This window comes from Musca autumnalis, unplaced genomic scaffold, assembly GCF_047663935.1.
Source record: "Musca autumnalis isolate F117 unplaced genomic scaffold, ASM4766393v1 scaffold_2, whole genome shotgun sequence".
NCBI classification, from domain to species: Eukaryota; Metazoa; Arthropoda; class Insecta; order Diptera; family Muscidae; genus Musca; species Musca autumnalis.
In genome coordinates, this window is record NW_027411755.1 from 153880339 (window position 1) to 153899099 (window position 18761).

At 35.5% G+C, this 18761-nt stretch overlaps 3 protein-coding genes across 3 annotated transcripts; 1 reads left to right on the top strand and 2 right to left on the bottom strand.

Moving 5' to 3' along the window:
• Positions 1–2736: 2736 nt before the first annotated feature.
• morgue (modifier of rpr and grim, ubiquitously expressed) lies at positions 2737–5150 on the bottom strand. Its single transcript, XM_073966094.1, has 4 exons — positions 4747–5150; positions 3692–4680; positions 3453–3624; positions 2737–3394 (listed from the first exon to the last, which is right to left on the bottom strand). Exons 1-4 carry the CDS (start codon positions 4894–4896, stop codon positions 3278–3280), a joined length of 1428 nt encoding a protein of 475 aa, XP_073822195.1. The 5' UTR covers positions 4897–5150; the 3' UTR covers positions 2737–3277.
• Positions 5151–11615: 6465 nt separating this feature from the next.
• On the top strand, positions 11616–14701 carry Elp3 (elongator complex protein 3). The gene is made up of 6 exons (XM_073969585.1): positions 11616–11834; positions 11899–12140; positions 12210–12857; positions 12926–13143; positions 13944–14307; positions 14364–14701. Exons 1-6 carry the CDS (start codon positions 11813–11815, stop codon positions 14520–14522), a joined length of 1653 nt encoding a protein of 550 aa, XP_073825686.1. The 5' UTR covers positions 11616–11812; the 3' UTR covers positions 14523–14701.
• On the bottom strand, positions 14526–18704 carry MFS18 (major facilitator superfamily transporter 18). Its single transcript, XM_073969586.1, has 5 exons — positions 18174–18704; positions 17935–18106; positions 15985–16203; positions 15195–15804; positions 14526–15128 (listed from the first exon to the last, which is right to left on the bottom strand). Exons 1-5 carry the CDS (start codon positions 18245–18247, stop codon positions 14881–14883), a joined length of 1323 nt encoding a protein of 440 aa, XP_073825687.1. The 5' UTR covers positions 18248–18704; the 3' UTR covers positions 14526–14880.
• Positions 18705–18761: the final 57 nt, after the last annotated feature.

The window sequence follows — 18761 nt, forward strand, 5'->3', positions numbered from 1 at the left end:
TTCCGTCTTTGTTTGACTCACGACAGTCAAGTTATGACGCGTCATATACCATATACCCTAGAAGTCATAAAAATCATTCATTTTGCAATTATTTAGTTGACATCAAATAAATGTGGCACTTATCCATTTTTCCTGTTGTTTTTGCTATTTCCGATCGATATCTGCATTTATTACTTTGATGTTGTCATAAATGACCTAATTATGTACATGTATTACTTTTCTGTAATTTATAAATTAGGAGGGTTGGCGTTTTTTTTGTTTGGGATGACGACTTCTATTTTGTTTTTCAAAATAGTCAGGCTTAGTCCCATAGTCGTTGTTTTAATATTTTATTAAAACAACTTTAATTTATTAGTGGGAAAAAATTGCCGATGTTTACCAAGGGGTAAGGCAGGGAATACTATAGTTTCAGATCTCGCCACAGATCTTCATCAGTTCCCTTATTTCTTGTTTTTCAACAAGAAACTTTTTATACCCAAGTGTCAATTGCTAGCTCAAATAGATACGTGCGCAAAGAAACACTCTGATCTAGAGTATAGGTAGTGCCAAAGAAATTCTCGATCAGAGTGTTCTGGAACAGAGCAAATATCTATGCTCTGTTCCAGAACCTGCAAAAAGCTACTACTCTTTACTACGATAACAATTTTTCCTTTATGTTATCCAGAAAAATAGTAAAAAGTTGTAGATTCTTGGAGTTCTGGAACAGACCACTAATATATTTAATCAACAAGGACTCTGTCGATTAATTAAACACTTGTGCCCAAAAGCGCTTTAACTTTGTCATGACTTGTAAACGGTTGGAAGCAAACTCATGAAAATTCGTGACTTTTATTTTGTGAAAAACAAGTAAAAAAGTATTGCTCTGTTCCAGAACCTGCAAGAAGCTACTATTTTTTACTACGATAACTTTTTTCCTTTATGTTATCGGAAAAAATAGTAACAAATAGTAGATTTTTGCAGTACTGGAACAAACCATATCTGTTCGCTTTTCCTGTGTGAATTGAATACCAGTTATAAAACTAAAATTTGTCTTCCAAAGAATGTCTTTAAAATTTTGCGAATGCGGACGTTCTGAATATATCCTTACATTTTGCTAATAAATTTGATTTGGCAAAATATATTGAACTTTTGTAGAGAAAATACTTCAAGGATGTACCAGTTTGGATGTGGATCTTATTTTGTCAGCCATTATTTTCAATAATTTTAGTTTGTCACCCTATAGATTTTAGACAATTATATAAGGAAGCATGGACTTGCCCACGGAAAATATAATATCGCACTAAACAAGACCACTAGAAGTACCCAATCCCACGGCAGCGGATTCTTTCGTACCGGACTGGCCCGATACCATAGTGTTTCGTCCAGCGGCTGTCAATCCATCATCAAAACTATTCTTCTACGTAGGTTACTTGTTGCTACAACAACAAGGAGTACCTTTTTTCAAAGGATTCTCGAAAATCCTTTCAACTGCACTTATGTTTAACATTTGTGCGGGAGGAACCCGAAGATGTTGTCCAATATAGGCCCTCTTGGAACTTGATGTACGTTTGGAAGTAAATTTACAATACGAAGTTTCCAAATCAAATATCGGTCAAATCGGATATTTGGTTTGAAGGACATATTGCGATATACGACGGTCATAAGAAAAAAAATCAAGTTGGTATTCTACATATAGAAGATTTTAGCAATTTTTGACGCACAACAAAAAATGTATCTTCATTGTTGTCTCCACTGTTTAGCAACAAATTTGTCTAAAATGTGATTACAAAATTTTGGTGAAGGCTGGAAACAAATTTCAAATTGGATTTCAAGATAGTCCCGATTTAAGCCTTTACCTAATTAACTGCGTGTTGCGTGTGCGTTCAAAAAAAAAACAAAAACAAAATACATGTATTTGTTTTTGTTTTCAATTTGAAATACATGTATTTTGTTTTTGTATTTTTGAACGTACACGCAACACGCAGTTAATTAGGTAAAGGCTTTACATTAGGGGAGTTTACATGCGACAATTTTTCTCGTTCCTTTTTAAACTTTCCTCTTGCGTTTATAAAAGGCAATTCTATTCCGACAAGTTTTGTTTTCAAAACAATGAAAATAATGTCAAATACGATAAATATAAAACGAATTGCCTGAAAATTTCCGGTACGAACAATTTTTTTCCATTTCCATTCCCCGTACGTGTCTCTACTACAAACAGGGACTTGCCGCAAGTAAACTTGCCTAATGTAAATTGGGACATATAGTCCACGAAAAACACTTGGTATATGGTACATTCTGTCCAATAGACATTTCATTTCATACCCCCTGGGTACGTCCCTGCATTTATGGTCCTTTGTGATTAAAAATTATTGACCATAAATTGTGGACCCTCGTTTCGGTATAGTCCCTCGATTGCAGGTGTTTTAACTGGTCAAAATGTCTCCGATTTCAGATATTTGGAAGTTTTTATCTACATTTTATTCACATTCCTGATAAAGACCTCATATAATGTTAGTCCCAATTTACATTAGGCGAGTTTACTTGCGGCAATTGTCAGTTTGAAGGAGAGAGAGGTGAGGCATATGGTAACAGCCCCCTCTCTCACCTACAAACGAGAATTGCCGCAAGTAAACTCTAAACCTAATGTCAATTGGGACTTACGCATGTTTCCAATTGAACTAACTGAAATTTTCATTACAGTTTCTGAGAGATCAGAAAACAGCCTGAATTGAGAGCTACAATATAGAACACCTATAGTTTGATTATAATGTAGTTCGATTTATTTACTAGTTATTATATGTATAATTATTAATAATATTTGAGATATTTTTATTGTGCAAAAATTATGTAATAAATTTAAATGTCTAATTTTTTTGTGTTTGCATTAAATTTTGAATGGAATTTGTTTTGAGTGACAAATGACAAAATTCAATTGTTTAACAATGCAATGAAATCAGAGTTTTTGTTTTTTTGGAACCGAAATAAATGGCACAAATTATCAAGACAAGAAGAAGAAAACTAACATACATACTTAAATGCCAAACTAAATATGTAAATGAATACTAATAGTAACTACTTAGTCATAGTTAAAAGTTCAACTTTTAAAGATCGTGTAAGAAAAACAAAACAAGTTTAAGAAAACTTAAAATTATTGCTATTAGAGATTACGAAATAACTATAGATATAATTGTATATGTGTATGTACTTTTAAAGCTTAAGGAATACAAACAAAATTGGGAGCAGGTATAGCAATCCAATTACATAGGTTTTTTACATAATACATTTGCATGTGTTACTATTAACGTGGCGGAATCAATTCGAACATGGCATATTTCCATGTCCAAGAGCGTGCTAAGGATTCGAAACGGCAGCGATTATGTTCATACATATAACCAAGATCGGGTTCCATGCAAACCTAAAATAGAACAACCATTGTTTATATTGGATGTAACAGTTTTGAAATCACACCTTACCTCTGTATAAGGATCCGTAAGCAAACTTTGTACAGACAACAATACTTTGGAAACATTCAATGCCAATGACCATTTATGTTGGAATATGTCTATGCCAACATCACCGTGCCGTGAAACATTTGGATGTAGAATTTTGGTAAGAAAGCGTACAGTGGGTGGTATCATGGGATATCTGAAAAAAAAAACAACAAAGTAAAAAAATTACTTTTAAACAAAAAATAATCTTCAATGATGTTTACCTTTCTGGAAAGAAAATAAATATGAAAAATTTACCACCCTCATAGGGACTGTTAGGTGGTCCCAATATGCTGGCCTGCCAGTATGTATTCTGTTTATCCAATGGTATAGCCTCTATGCCCTCGGTGGCATAACTATTGAGCAGACGAAAATCATTTATCAAGAAATTTGCTCTTATAGCACTTTGACGTCCTCGTGGTGGTGTCTTAAGGGCCATCTGCAGTAAACATGTTCGACAAAAACATGAACTCATCAGAGCGCCATACAACTTCATCCAATCTTGTATTTCCACCAAATTCTGGAACAATGGCCAACGTTCTTTAAAATATTTACGCCACATTTGTTGTGAAGTATTTTGGGCAATTATATCATGCCATTGTTTGCACACTTCACTTGCCTTCCACATCGACATATCATCCAGATAAGAAAATATTATAACCATAATCTCTACCGGAAACGATAGTATATGATTTGATGGTCTTAGGGATGGAGTTATGGCACCAATGCCAATTTCATTTGCATTTGCTCTAGCCTCAGACAATAGTTCCATTAGCTGTGGTAGAGAGCGGGGTGCCGATGGTCTAGGTCGTTCAACAGGAAGAATAAGGTCTATTGCTGCTAGTCTTTCTGGTACTTCATTATCCATCGGTAATGCAGGTTGATCCTCTCTAACTTCTAACATATCATTATCGGCTTCAAGTTCAACATCATCCATTACATCTTCTTCCACAGCATCATTATCAGGATCTTCTTCTTCCACATCATCATCGACATCAACGTCCACATCAACGTCTTCATCATCGTCATCATTTTCTTCGGTTTTGTCTTTAAACGGAGGTTCATCATTGCCCGAATCTTCATCATCAGAAATTGTCGTCTCCAGTTCTTCTGTAGGGTCCGTGTTATACAAAAAGGCATGGCATGTTCCACACAATGGTTCATCAAAATTTGGTCCATAATAGCCATTACAAACCCAGCATGTTGAACTATTCTGTAATTATCACATACCAAGAGTATTATTAAAAAATACTTTAAAGAATTATATCACGTCGCTTACTGGAAAATTAAAGTGTTCCTCATGTATTTCCCTTTGTTCCTTTTCGGGTCTACCTTGATCTTCCACATCGGAATTCATCAAATCGTCATCAGATATATCCATATTATTATTGTCCATATTGTTGTTCTGTTGCACACAGAATGATGCCATTATTTATGCGATACAAATGTTTTTAAATTAATTTTCTCACAGCCGTTCCTTTTTCTCAAATGTTTTTCGTTTTAATACCATTGATGGTGGCATACAAAATGCCATATTATACAGCTTTTTATTAAAAATATATTTTTATTATTTTTTCAATGCACACAGCAGAAACGAATGAAAAGTGTATTTAGAATGAGGATAATAAAGATGAATGAAAATGTCAAAAGTCAGACAATGACAATAGCAAAACAAAACAATCGAATAAACACAATCACCATCGCAAACTCTTATGTTACACGCTGAAACTTTCATACGAAACTTTCCCATTATTTTGGCGTTCTTAGGTCGAGTTCCCCATTACAGTAATTTCATAAAATTACTTTTGTATGGAACTCGATCTATGAACGCCAAATTAATGGGAAAGATTCTTATGAAAGTTTTAGCGTGTAACATAAGAGAAAGTGATGTCAAAATATATTATGGGACATGGCAGCACGTCGATTTTATTGGCGTTTGACATTGCACCCCAAAACTTGCCTGTGTGACCTAGGCGTCCAGACAACTGCAAAAACAGTTGTAAAATTATGAATGAAAATCACCGATTTCTTTTCGTTTTCCATTCACATATTTTATTTTTGAACATATTCTTTAGTTTTCAGCATATTTGAATTATCATCTCACTTCTTTTTCACAAAAATGTCAAAAACTTGTTAACCCGACTGTCTGTAAAAAATAATGGACAGATGGAAGACAGTCGAGAAATGTATGTTTGTGTTAGTAAATCAGAGTTGTATTTGAAGACAAACTGTCTGGTGTAAACGCCTATTTACCCTGCGTTTACACATGACAGGACAGTTGAGTACATGTGACGTAAGGTAGAAACATAATGAAATACGCCGCTTTATCACGCTCAGTTTTATGTAAAAGACTAAAGGCAAAGTACTACCTAATTCAAATTAATTAGACAGCATTTAAATTAGGTAGTACGTGGCCTTTAATCTTGTGTTTGGTTTACATTCGGCGTCTTTTCGTGATTTCGAAGGCGTTTCGTGATTTCGAGCGGAATCAAGCAAAAATTATCATGATTTCGCATACAAAAATGAAATCATCTCATTTCGTGATTTCAGCGAAATCAACATCGAAATCGCAGTACACATGATATACAACCCTGTTATTGCCTGAAAAAGTACCAAAAGTTGCAACACTTTTCACGTATCATAATAAACAAGGTAGATGGTCAATTGATGCAACAAAAAATTTTAGTATCAAAATTTGTAAACAATGTGAAAAAAATATTAAATTACTTTGGCACAATGCTATTTTTCAGTGTGTTATTGTACTTTTTTTAATGGTAATGTTAGAAAAAAGAGCGAGTTGTCAAAAATTGATTCCCCATACAAATTTATTAAAAAATAATGGAACGAAAAAATTACGGAAATTGCAAAAACTGCAGCAAATCAACGTATCAGCTATCGTATTTAGATGATAATGAACATGTTGCTAGTTTCTACTATGCCAAAATTGTACGGCAAAAAACAGGAAAATAGGGTGTTATTCGGCGCTGTTTTTGTTTAAAGAGAAGTGCAAGTCTTGCTAAACTTCGGAGTACGGGAACGCATTTTTAGCACTAAACGGGAAAACTGCTGCAAGTTCTGAACACAACTTTTATCTATCAAAATGTATTATTATGATGTCTCAACGATAAAATCATTTTTTATTTTTTCATTTGTTATTACTATACACAATTAATACGATATATAGATAATTTTACGATTATTTTTCGAAATAAAGTTGTAAAGTTCTATATTGTCGTATATTTTTGATGACTAATTCAATTTACAACAACTTGTTTTGAAAATTCATGTTCGATCAGGTGCGCATATGCATCTACCTTGATCATTGTGATATGTTTGAAATCAACAACAAAATAAGTGTAAACACCGGGATGTATTTCAGGATTTCGTGAAATCCAGTGGATTTTAGAGCGCAAGTGTAAACTTGGCATTGGACAATAAACTGAGCGTGAAAAAAGCGGGGTATTTCATTCTGTTCACACCTGTAGACGTCCATGCAACTGCAAAAACGGTTGTAAAATTATGAATGAAAATCGTCGATTTCTGTTTGTTTTCCGTTCACATATTTTGTTTTTGTCTTGTTTCATCCCAGTACTGTTGTCTTTTTTGTTATTTGAAATAGTTTTGTTTTCATTTATTCAAAAATGTCCATGTTTACTGTCCACGAAAATTACCAGACAGTAGTGGGATTCTGTAACTCATTTTTGCTGTTATCGATTATTGTCGGTAAAATTAAAATGCTTATAATTTCGATAATTAACGACAATTGGTAAGTTAAGATCAGTATACATTGTCAGATTTGAATGACGATTTTTTGCAATTATCGATAACTGTCCAACCGTCCAGCAACAACAAAATATTTTGTGGTTGCATGATGAATGACAAAAATGAACGGCCACACTAGCAAGCAACAACAAAGCTGTCATTCAAAACTGACAATGTGTACCTAGCTTTAACGATGAATAAAAAGTAGTCGCTAGCCTCTACTAAACATCTGCACAAGCCACTTGTTTCTCCATTCAAGCCTTGGAACAAAAAACAAGATAAGTCGTTGTATGTCAACGCTACAAACGAGTCAAGTAAATCAACTCAACAAAATTTTCAAGACCAATCAAGCTATGCCGACTCAACGAAATGTTCTAGTCAATCAAGCCACACAATGAAATGTTCGAGTCAATCAACTCACACAACAAAATGTTCGAGTCAATCAAGCCACACAAAGAAATTTTCAAGACCATCCAAGCTACACAACGAAATTTTCAAGACCACCCAAGCCAAACCAACCACCATTATAAAGTCGCTCAACACAACAGCTGAGTGGTGGGTGCGTCATAAAATATGTGTAAACGACAAATGTTTGAACAATTCGAAATGTTCTACCTGTTGGAGTGATGAAATGTCGTGTGTGAATTAGGTTACATGAATAAGAAAAACCTTAATGAAATCCCCATACATTTTATGACATTATGATACAATAAACGACTTTTTTGGAAAATTAGGATTTTTACTTTCAGGTGGTTTATTACCTTAGTAGGAATGTCCTCTCATAACATTACATCATAAAATCTCAACGTTTTTAAAGAAACTCGATAATCGAGTAAACGTTAAAACTATTTTGCCATAACCAAATGATTATGGCGTTCGAAATAAACATCGCCAATACTGCAATAAATGAATGAAATGATGTTACCTACTTCCCACGTGTAATGTGATGTGTGGCTTACGGTATGTATCTCTGCTCTTAGTGGTAAGCTCATACATCCATTGACATCTTCACAAAAATGTCTGTAATTTTTAATACAAATTCCAGAATATTTGATTATTATTTAAATAAAACACGGTTAGGTTTTTTAATTATTTTTTATTGTATAAACGGCAGAAAACCTTCCTGAAAACCCTGAAACCTAGAGAAAAGAATGATAGATTATTAAATTTGAAATATTTGTTTGTATTAAAATTAGACCAACAAAAAACAACTAAGAATAACTAAGTTTTAAAAATTAAAAAGAAAAAAATTAAATAAGATAAATAATAAATAAAATAAATATATAATAAAATAAAGAAATATGTAAAAAGTAAAATTAGTAATCAATACTTATAGTATTTAAAATAATACTTTTTAAATTTAAATTGCTATTTAAAAACATAATATTGTTAACGTTTGATGTGTTTTTACCAAGTACTGACCTTCTATCGGATAATTAATTACGTGCTCTAGAGAAAATTCTTTCTGACGCTGCAGTACTTGCAGGTGTGGCAAATAAAAAAACACTCAATTTATAAAGAAGTGGGAACTCACTTTTATGTAACTCCCACCAATTCAGTAAATTGAAATCTTTATAATACAAAACGGTTTTTGCAATGTATCTGGTTATTTCGTTACTCAACCCCTCACGTTGTCCTAGCAATGCTGAACTTTGAACAAAAAACTAAAATGCATCTTCATCAATATTTGTGTCTTTTACATCATTTGATGAACTATCACTTGAAGAATTTTCATAATGCTTTGCCATTTTTATACATTCCTCGTGAATTTGTTCCACATCCATCTGCTCAAAATGATGAAGTTTATTCGCTGGTGGAAACAAGAAGAGTGCCACCCTATGCACATCAAATATATTTGAGGCAACCAAGGTTTCTAGATAATGCAGTAGCCTTTCTTTAAATTTCCGCGTGATTTCCGAGTAGCTTGTTTGTCTGCATATACTTTTCAATTTGTGAATTTGAGGAATGACATGATGCAATGTGGGATAATTCTCAGCTTCCAATAGTCGTGAGGACTCCTCAAAAGGTTTAAGAATCTTAACGATGTCGTTGATGGTTCCCAAGTTGAGGTGAGATACTCTTCTGTATTCGTCCTTCTCCTCAAGAATTCGTGTTATATCTGTCCAATTATGTTTAATTGATTCCAACAGAAAGTAAATGGTATTCCATCGTGTTGGAGTGTAGCTTTTTAGAGTTGAATGAAGGCTGCTGTTTATACCTGCTTTCTTAAAGTATTTGACCACTTTTGCGCATTCACTTGACATTGTTTTGACCTCCTCCACATCAGCAATTGCTTTTTCAATGACGTTGTTAAGAAGGTGGTTTATGCAAAAAATGTGCTGCTCATTTGAAAAAGCCGTCTTCATGTTTGAGCCTCTGTCGGTTACGACGCGCACCAAATGGTTCAGCTCGCATCCAAAGTCTTTTAAAATGTTCTCCATTTTAATTCTGATGTTATGTCCTAAATTGATATAATTAATTATAAGTAATAAGACATAATTAAAAAATATGAACAAAAACAAAGAAAAATGTTAAATAAAATATTTACCAGTATTTTTAAGATTATCCATTCCTCTCATAGCCAAAACTTTATGTGACAGCGATCCATCCTCAATATAATGAGCGGTGGCGCCAATATATGTTCTCTTCAAAAAATCGTCCTTCCACAAATCACATGTTATAGCAAATCCATTATCTTTTATTGATACCAATTCCTCCTTTATTATAACATGTTGGGTTTGGTACAAAATGGCAATATTACGGGAAACGGTAGTAAAATGCGGTAATAACTTCATAAAATCGATATTTTTACCGTACGAATGACCAGTCTGTAGTATAAATTCTACTAGATTGTGTAAGCCGTCATCGTTTACAATGTTGAACGGTCTACAGTTGCCAACTACCCATTGCACGACCAGTTGTAAACACATTTTCTTCACTTCATTATCTGGTTGCACTTTAATATTATTTGATTCTTTATCGTTTTTATATTTTTTATAGCAAGGATGCCTCAGCAAATTCGAAGTGTATCGCAAATTGTTTTTATATATGTTTTTACACGTGTTACAAATCACGATATCTTTCAAAATTTCACCGTTTTCATTTTTAATATACATAAAAATATTATAGACTTCACTTCTTCCAGTTTTTTTAACTGTGGTATATTCTCCACTAGTTATTTTTTCTTTAATATTTTCAAAATTTTCCATATTTTCACTACTCAAACACAACCTTTCTATTGTAGAACACACACACAAATGATCACAACATTCGCTCAAGCGACCACAATGATCAAAATGAAACGCACAAGCGACCACAATGATCACAATATTCGTACAAGTGACCACAAGCTTGAAAATGGCACGTTGTCACTTAAGGCCTGCGTACATAAGCTGCCTTGCCTGCTTACCTTGCTTACTTCTGATAAAAGAATAAAAAAGAAAAGGGCAACCCAGTTCGAAATTTCCTCGGCCTTCTTTATTCTTTTATTTTTATTATGTCAAAAATGAAGCAGGAAAGCAAGGCAGTCAGGCAGAGCAGCTTATGTACGCAGGCCTTTACAGTCAATCAAGCTTGTGATCGATGTGGTCAAGCCTATACAAGCCATCACACAATGACTCACTTGAACTAATTCATAACTGTGATTTGAATCATTCGGCTTAGTTTGTGCGAATGACTTGAATGAATCAATAATGTCTTAGTCTTGAAAAATGTCAGTTCATTTAAGACGGCACTTGCAGCACTTTAGCCTCTACCGTAGAGCTGGCAAAAAATCGATGGCACTATCGATAATACCGATTGTTATTTAAAAATTCAATATCGATAGATAGATTTGCCTATCGATATTATCGGAATAAAAACCCCTAAATCTGGGTACACATTGTCAGTTTTGAATGACAGCTTTGTTGTTGCTTGCTAGTGTGGCCGTTAATTTTTGATATTCATCATGCAACCACAAAATGTTTTGTGGTTGCAGGACGGTTTGACAGCTATCGATAATTGCGAAATATCGACATTCAAAACTGACAATGTGTACCCAGCTTAACATGAAATCCATTGAAATAAATAGAAATTTCGCTGCTCTTCGGTTATGTGTGTGTAAGAAAGTAAGTCCGTAGTTACACGTACACATTTTTCGGAAAAGTAAAATGCATTTTCTTTATATTTTTATAAAATAAAAGCAATTGTTTATTCTCCTTTACATTTCTGTGAACTACTTGTGGAAAATGTCAAGAAAAGCATTGACATTTCCGCCATTTTCATCTCCAAATTAATGGTGTTGACAACTTAACGATAATATCGATAGCAATCGATATTTTAAAATATTATATCGAAAATATCTAATGTTGAGAATATCGATTGTTTGCCAGCTCTACTACTGATACCACTACCTGATAGTTCTGCCATGGTTGTACTTGTATTATTGGCCATGATTCTACTGTATTTTGAAGCAGAGTTGTAATTTACATTGTTGTGAAATTTAAATGATTCCAATTCTATCAGCTGGTGTTGTCTAAACAAAACAGTAGTTCGTTTTGTTGGCACGTGTAAAAAATCCGAAAAATTTAAACAGATTGCAAAAAATGAAGCCTAAAAAGAAATTAGGTAGTTTTCCATCGCATATTTTTGTAAAAAAAGTTATGGTAATACTTCTCTTCCATCCATAAAGGTGTTGGGTTAAGCCGTGAAGAACGACAGGTGATTGTTATTGGCGAAATAATACAGGAACTGTTGCAGGCACATGAAGAGAAAAAGGATGTAAATCTCAATCGCATGAAGTCAAGAATTTCATCCAAATATGGTTTGGAAAGTTCGCCACGTTTGGTGGATATAATTGCAGCAGTGCCGCAAGAGGCCAAGAAAATTCTTTTACCCAAGCTAAGGGCCAAGCCCATAAGAACAGCAAGTGGTGTAAGTTTGTTAGTTAATGTGTCGACAACGTTTTATACCCTATTTATTTTTTCTTGTAATCCATTTTAGATTGCCGTTGTCGCTGTAATGTGTAAGCCCCATCGTTGCCCACACATAAACATGACTGGAAATATTTGTGTTTATTGCCCAGGTGGCCCAGACAGTGATTTTGAGTATTCAACACAATCGTATACGGGTTATGAACCCACATCTATGCGTGCTATACGAGCTCGTTACAATCCATTTTTGCAGACGCGACATCGTGTGGAGCAGTTAAAACAACTGGGACACTCAGTGGATAAAGTCGAATTCATTGTTATGGGAGGAACATTTATGTGTTTGCCCGAAGATTATCGTGATTATTTCATAAGAAACTTGCATGATGCCCTGTCGGGACATACAAGCGCTAATGTTGCTGAAGCCGTTCGCTATTCAGAAAAATCACGCACCAAATGTATTGGTATTACAATTGAAACGAGGCCAGATTATTGTCTAAAACGTCATATATCCGATATGTTATCCTATGGTTGTACACGTTTGGAAATTGGTGTACAATCAGTTTATGAAGATGTTGCTCGAGATACAAACCGGGGTCACACTGTAAAGGCGGTGTGTGAGAGTTTTCATTTGGGTAAAGATGCCGGTTATAAAATAGTGACACACATGATGCCCGATTTACCTAACGTTGATTTTGAACGAGATATTGAACAGTTTATTGTAAGTGGAAATTTGTTTATATTAAGCGAATACAAGGAGGTTTTTGTACAATTTTGCTATGGTTTTAGGAATATTTTGAAAACCCAGCTTTCCGTTCAGATGGTCTAAAGATTTATCCAACATTGGTAATTCGTGGCACAGGATTGTATGAATTATGGAAGACGGGTCGCTACAAGTCATATCCCCCATCAATGTTGGTCGATTTGGTGGCGAAAATATTGGCTTTAGTTCCGCCATGGACTCGGGTATATCGTGTACAACGTGATATTCCCATGCCGCTAGTCAGGTAAGATGAAAAAAGAAATCAATCTCTATTTTCTGACATTCTATATTAAGTCTGGCTTTGCTTGAGTTTACACACTAAGCTCGGATCGGATTGGTATTTTTGTCACAGGTTAGTATCTTCACCTTGACATAACATTCATCCACAGAATTGGCCAAGGTCGATATCACCAAAACCTCGAACCTTTGTTGCCACATACTCATCCACCGCTCGTTGATGCTCAACATATGTCCTTATCAGGGATTGCGCTCTACATATACAACTACGGAATTATTTCGTCAATGTCTATGTAGCATCATGCTGTCCCAGTGAGTCTTCGTTGCCGCCAGATTATTAGACTCCTTAGCCATTCCCTCAACAAATACAGGAACAGCCACATTTCACTTTGCTTTACCAACCCCTGCCCAAGCATATTTCTAACAATTAACATGTTCTAGATTCCGGAAGCAAGAATTCAAGAAGACAATGCTCGGAAGGGTGAAACAGGCGGTTCTCCTGAGTATGTGGATCATTACATGTTTGTGGTGTCGGCTGCTACCATGGTTCAGTCAGACCGACTGATATGTCCTTATGTTCGTTTTGTAACTTTTGTAAATCTGTAGACTTAAAGAGCGGAAAATAGTGTATTTCAATCCAGCTACTACATTCAACTTGCTCCGTCTTTTTGACTTAAAATTACTCAGCTAGACCGGACAGTTGAGAAATCTGCAATTATATTTTATTCAAATAAAATCTAGAATTAATTCTCTACAGATTTGGAAACTTTCTAGCGATATAATATTATTTTTTACATATCCTTACAGCTCTGGTGTAGAACATGGCAATCTGCGTGAACTGGCTTTGGCTAGAATGAAAGATTTAGGTACCGAGTGTCGTGATGTACGTACCCGCGAAGTGGGTATTCAGGAAATTCATAATAAAGTACGGCCCTATGAAATCGAATTGATACGACGAGATTATGTGGCCAATGGTGGTTGGGAAACGTTTCTTTCATATGAAGATCCTGCACAAGATATTCTCGTGGGTTTGTTGCGTTTGCGTAAATGTTCACCTGAAACATTCAGACCAGAATTAAAGGAGGGTCAGTGTTCCATAGTAAGAGAATTGCATGTCTATGGATCAGTGGTGCCAGTTAATGCCAGAGATCCTACTAAATTTCAACATCAGGTATGTGAATTGAATCCTGGTTTCAAGTCTTTAATTAACAACAAAATTTGTTACAGGGCTTTGGTATGCTGTTGATGGAGGAGGCTGAAAGAATAGCCCGCGAAGAACATGGCAGCACCAAATTAGCCGTTATTTCTGGTGTTGGCACACGCAATTATTATCGTAAAATGGGCTATGAACTTGATGGTCCCTATATGTCAAAGAAAATTGCTTAAATATCACTTGTGATTTGAAGTTATCTTCTTCTTCTTCTCCATTTTTATTTTAATATATACTACTTAAAATGTAAAATTACATACTTTGTAAAAGTCTTTCTAAATATCAAGAAGAATGAGGAGGGAGAGGAAAAATACGACTTTTGTAAACAAAGATTCATTATTAGCTTAAATCAGAATACACATTTGTTTTTTTTTTTTGCGACAAAAAATTAAAGAAAGCTATTATCGTCAATATCATCAATCATCATTTACATATGTACTACTATTTTACACAATGAACAAATTGTATGTTTGTGTGTGCATTGTGATGCAGCGGAACGTTTCTCGGAGAAAGTTAAAACTAAACTAAATTAAATCACACAATAGCCTCAGCTGAGCCAAAGACCACAAATATTATCCAGCCCACAAGATTTATGCCAGCCGCTGCACTGAAGACCATTGGCCAGCTTTGTGTTACTTCGAGAATGTGACCAGCCAAATAGACACCCAAGAAACCAGGTATGGCTCCCACAGTGTTCATGAGACCAAAAACACTGCCTGAATGTGATGGCGCCAGATCTTGGGGATTAACAGTTACTGCATTATTGTGGAAACCGGTACCACCTGTAAGCAAATTGAATAATTTTATTTTAAATTGTGTTCAAAATTGAATTATCTTCACTCACTCACCAATAATAACTGTCATACATATCAAAGCAGTATGAAAATCTGTTGTCCTACTCATTATAAAGAGAGCTAAATTTTGCGCAGCAAAACAACAGCTTTGTATTATTTTTCTTACCGCCGACATTGACCAGTCACGAGCCAACAATCTTCCCGTTAGATATTTGGCAAAAAATGTACTTGGCGGTAATGCCAACCATGGAATCATATTTACCACCCATCCTTTCGCATGAGGGAATCCATCATGAAAATATGTTGGCAACCAAGAGAGCAAAACAAAGAAACAATTCATTTCACAGGCATGTGTTAGAACACAAGCCCAAAATGATAGTCTACTGAAATATTTTAACCACGGCACTGTGTCCACATTTGCCTTATTAACACACAAACGGGATGGTAATGAGACGTTTATGATACGATTACGCTCTCCAGCCATGGCATAGTAGCGCAGAACCAATGCCCAGGCAACGCCCATAAAGCCAATTACCCGAAACACATATGACCAGCCAAAATAATCCAAAACAAATGAACCCAATATGCCTGTTAGCAGAGTTCCAATTGCCGATCCAGAGGTGAGTAGACCAAAAAAGCTTGTGCGTTCATTCGAGCAGAGGTTCTAAAGAGAAAACAAAAGTGAACATATTATAAAGACAAAGAAGTATTCAGCCCAATTATGAATATCAACTCCCTGTCTGTTTTCTAGGATTCCTTTTTTAAGTTCAAACGACAGAAAGGCAAAACACACGGGGAGTTTGCATTCATAATCACCCTGATTGAAAATCCATAATCTCCGTACCTGGCTTGTTAAACTAATCATACTGGGAAAATGTACACCCTGAAATGCTCCATTAATTATACGTATTGTTACGATAAATGGAATGGCATAACCTTTAGCAGCATTGGGAGCCCACCATATTATATTGGGCATAAAAAATGTTATTAGAGACCAGCCGATTGCTGCAAACAATATAACCCTTTGACCACCAAAACGGTCACTAAAATAACCGCCAACAACCTGAAAGAAAGAAGAAACAAAAATTTATTAGAGATGTTACTTCAGGAATGAAAGAAATTGTAACCAAAATACTATGGTTAGTCGAATCGCATATGGTGTTTGAACTTGGAGGACAGTATTCTTATTCCTCAGCAATTGGAAGAGTGGATCTCCCTCGTTTAATTTTGGAATATGCTTTCTATAACGCGAGGGAAAGGGCGTGTGGGTTTTAACTTAATGGTATTCACGTTCCTTCATGAAGCTTTCCATTACATACGATGGACTTGTCTGTAGGGTTTGAACTACAGGAAATGTTGAAATTAAGCAGTCCATTGCTCCTTATGGATCTTTAACGATAATCGTCGACTGGATATCTACTATTCTCTTTGGAATTTTACAAGATGCGTCGCCAAACGTGGCTGAAGTCATATCCTTGTTCACAAGGGTTTAAACTGAAGTTCCGGCTCTATTTCAGATTGTCTAAATACTTTTTCCATAGGGGTCACAGCCCATCCTTTTTACATCCAAAGTGAGTAAAGACTTAGTTGTCAAGTCTTTGCCATGGTACTGGAGGTCTTTCCCCCATTAATCTATGGCCTCAGCTGAAGCCTGGAACATAGAACGCATGAAAGGACCGACCATTGGCAAAAGCAGATCGAACTGGCCTCTAGAGACAAGACGCTGTTAAGGATGGAACTACGACCAAAATTTTGGCCGACGACGTTCCCACCACAACAACTAGCTCTGCAAGTTAATTGGCCAAAATAAAAGAGTGCGTACCGTAGGTCGATGCACTCCCAACAACCAAACCTGGAGCGATATTGACATAATCCAACGACACATAAACGATTAACTGTTTTCGACCCTCTTCAAAGGGTGGACATGCCACGCAAAATCGAAAGATGCCAAGTCAAGAGGGATGGAATAAAAAGAAATTATACCAGGAAGCTGGGAAGTCTGACCAGGAATAGGCATCTTTACCTGGGAGTGTGGTTCCTACCTTCAAGACAGTTAGGTGACGGAGGAATCATTCCCCAAGGCAGGAAACCAATGTTCTTAACGTGGACATTATGTAAACAAGCTAAGTTTCTTGAAAAACTTATCTTACGTAAGTTTTGGATCAGAAGTCGATCCCAGACATTTCGAATTAAAAATAGAGCAGAAACTATTTCGAAACAGGTTGAATGTTTGGACTGGATTTGGATCGATTCGAATTTAACCTCAGGTAGGGTTTGCACTGCTGATCACGACAATATATATATCATGGGCAGCAAGTTCATACTTCCCGAGATATACGGGTATGTTCTGAGACACACTTCACCTCTCACTTCACGCTTTAAGCATTCTGTTCACCCCATTTACTCCTATTCTTTTCAAAGATTCATTAGAGTATTTAGAAAGAACAGTTCACCCTAGTCCGTCCATAAAATACTCGAAAAATAATCGTAAATGGGGTGAAAAACTTTAGTTTAAATCGATTTTTTTCGTATATAGCCGGCCTTCAGCCAGGGATTCAAGCCTATCTCCTGTTTACAGGAACAAATCTCGGCTAACTCGAACAACATTTTCGTTTAAATCGAATTTTTTTATGATCGATACGAATTTCGTTTAAATCGAATTTTTTATGATCGATACGAATCCGTCCAACCACTCAACTTATGCCACTGTTTCATTTCATTCTCTTGATCTTTATTGATCAAAATAATGAACGTATCTATAAAGCAATAGCCACTAAAAGTTTTCTTTACCTACCTGTGTTAACGTGTATCCCCAGAAGAATGAACTCAATACTGTTCCTGAATCAGTTTTGCTCCATTTCATTTCCCCCGCAACTGCGGGCACAAGTAAGGGCATTGTGGTTCGCGTTGAGTACAGCATACATGTTCCGGTAATTAGGGTAATAAACCAAATTCGTTTTTCGTGTCTAAAAAAGGAAAAACATATGTATGTAACTCCCAAGAGACCATATTCTTGTGGGGGAAGGGAATTACCGTGTCCATATCGATTGTGTATCAACTAATTCATTTCTTAAAAGGGAATATTTTAACTTTTCATCCATGCTCATAATGTATTTTAATTTCCGCGATATATTCAGATTTGCGCAAAATGCAAACAATGGTCAGGTCAGCTCCGGATACAAGGGAACATTTTAGAACACTTTCAAAAGTTTTATCTTCACTTTTGACAAAAAGAGGTTGGCCCCAAAAAGCTTCTTTCACTTCTAAGACTGAATTTTGCTACCTTTTTTAATAAAATAATTAAAAAGCAAAAGCCAGTTCAGCCTCAATTCATTTCAATTTGCCAACACGACCGACACGACAATTTTTCACGTTAGAACACTTTGGTGAATGAGCAGTTCAACGAATAATCAAGATGAAAGAGATTACACGATAAATATGAATAACCAAAACAAAACGAGGATAAACTGATAAGCCGCAAAATGCTTTCAATGACGCCGTTGTTAAGTAAAAGCTCCCGTTAGAAAATCGCCGCCGTATAGAAGAATAAGGACAAATCAGAATGAGCGATAAAGCAAAAATCAAAACAAAAACATTAAATACAGGGCTTTGAAGATCCCG

What these genes read in the sequence shown, in the direction of transcription:
- morgue (XM_073966094.1), bottom strand. Translation starts at nt 4,896, where the DNA reads ATGGCATCATTCTGTGTGCAACAGAACAACAATATGGACAATAATAAT. An exon ending in AGGAACACTTTAATTTTCCA is followed by an intron (nt 4,681 to 4,746) that starts GTAAGCGACGTG and finishes TGATAATTACAG; the next exon opens with AATAGTTCAACATGCTGGGT. An exon ending in TTTATTTTCTTTCCAGAAAG is followed by an intron (nt 3,625 to 3,691) that starts GTAAACATCATT and finishes TTTTTTTTTCAG; the next exon opens with ATATCCCATGATACCACCCA.
- Elp3 (XM_073969585.1), top strand. Translation starts at nt 11,813, where the DNA reads ATGAAGCCTAAAAAGAAATTAG. An exon ending in GAGATATTGAACAGTTTATT is followed by an intron (nt 12,858 to 12,925) that starts GTAAGTGGAAAT and finishes CTATGGTTTTAG; the next exon opens with GAATATTTTGAAAACCCAGC. An exon ending in ATTCCCATGCCGCTAGTCAG is followed by an intron (nt 13,144 to 13,943) that starts GTAAGATGAAAA and finishes ATATCCTTACAG; the next exon opens with CTCTGGTGTAGAACATGGCA.
- MFS18 (XM_073969586.1), bottom strand. Translation starts at nt 18,247, where the DNA reads ATGAGCATGGATGAAAAGTTAAAATATTCCCTTTTAAGAAATGAATTA. An exon ending in ACACAATCGATATGGACACG is followed by an intron (nt 18,107 to 18,173) that starts GTAATTCCCTTC and finishes TTCCTTTTTTAG; the next exon opens with ACACGAAAAACGAATTTGGT. An exon ending in TGATTAGTTTAACAAGCCAG is followed by an intron (nt 15,805 to 15,984) that starts GTACGGAGATTA and finishes TTTTCTCTTTAG; the next exon opens with AACCTCTGCTCGAATGAACG.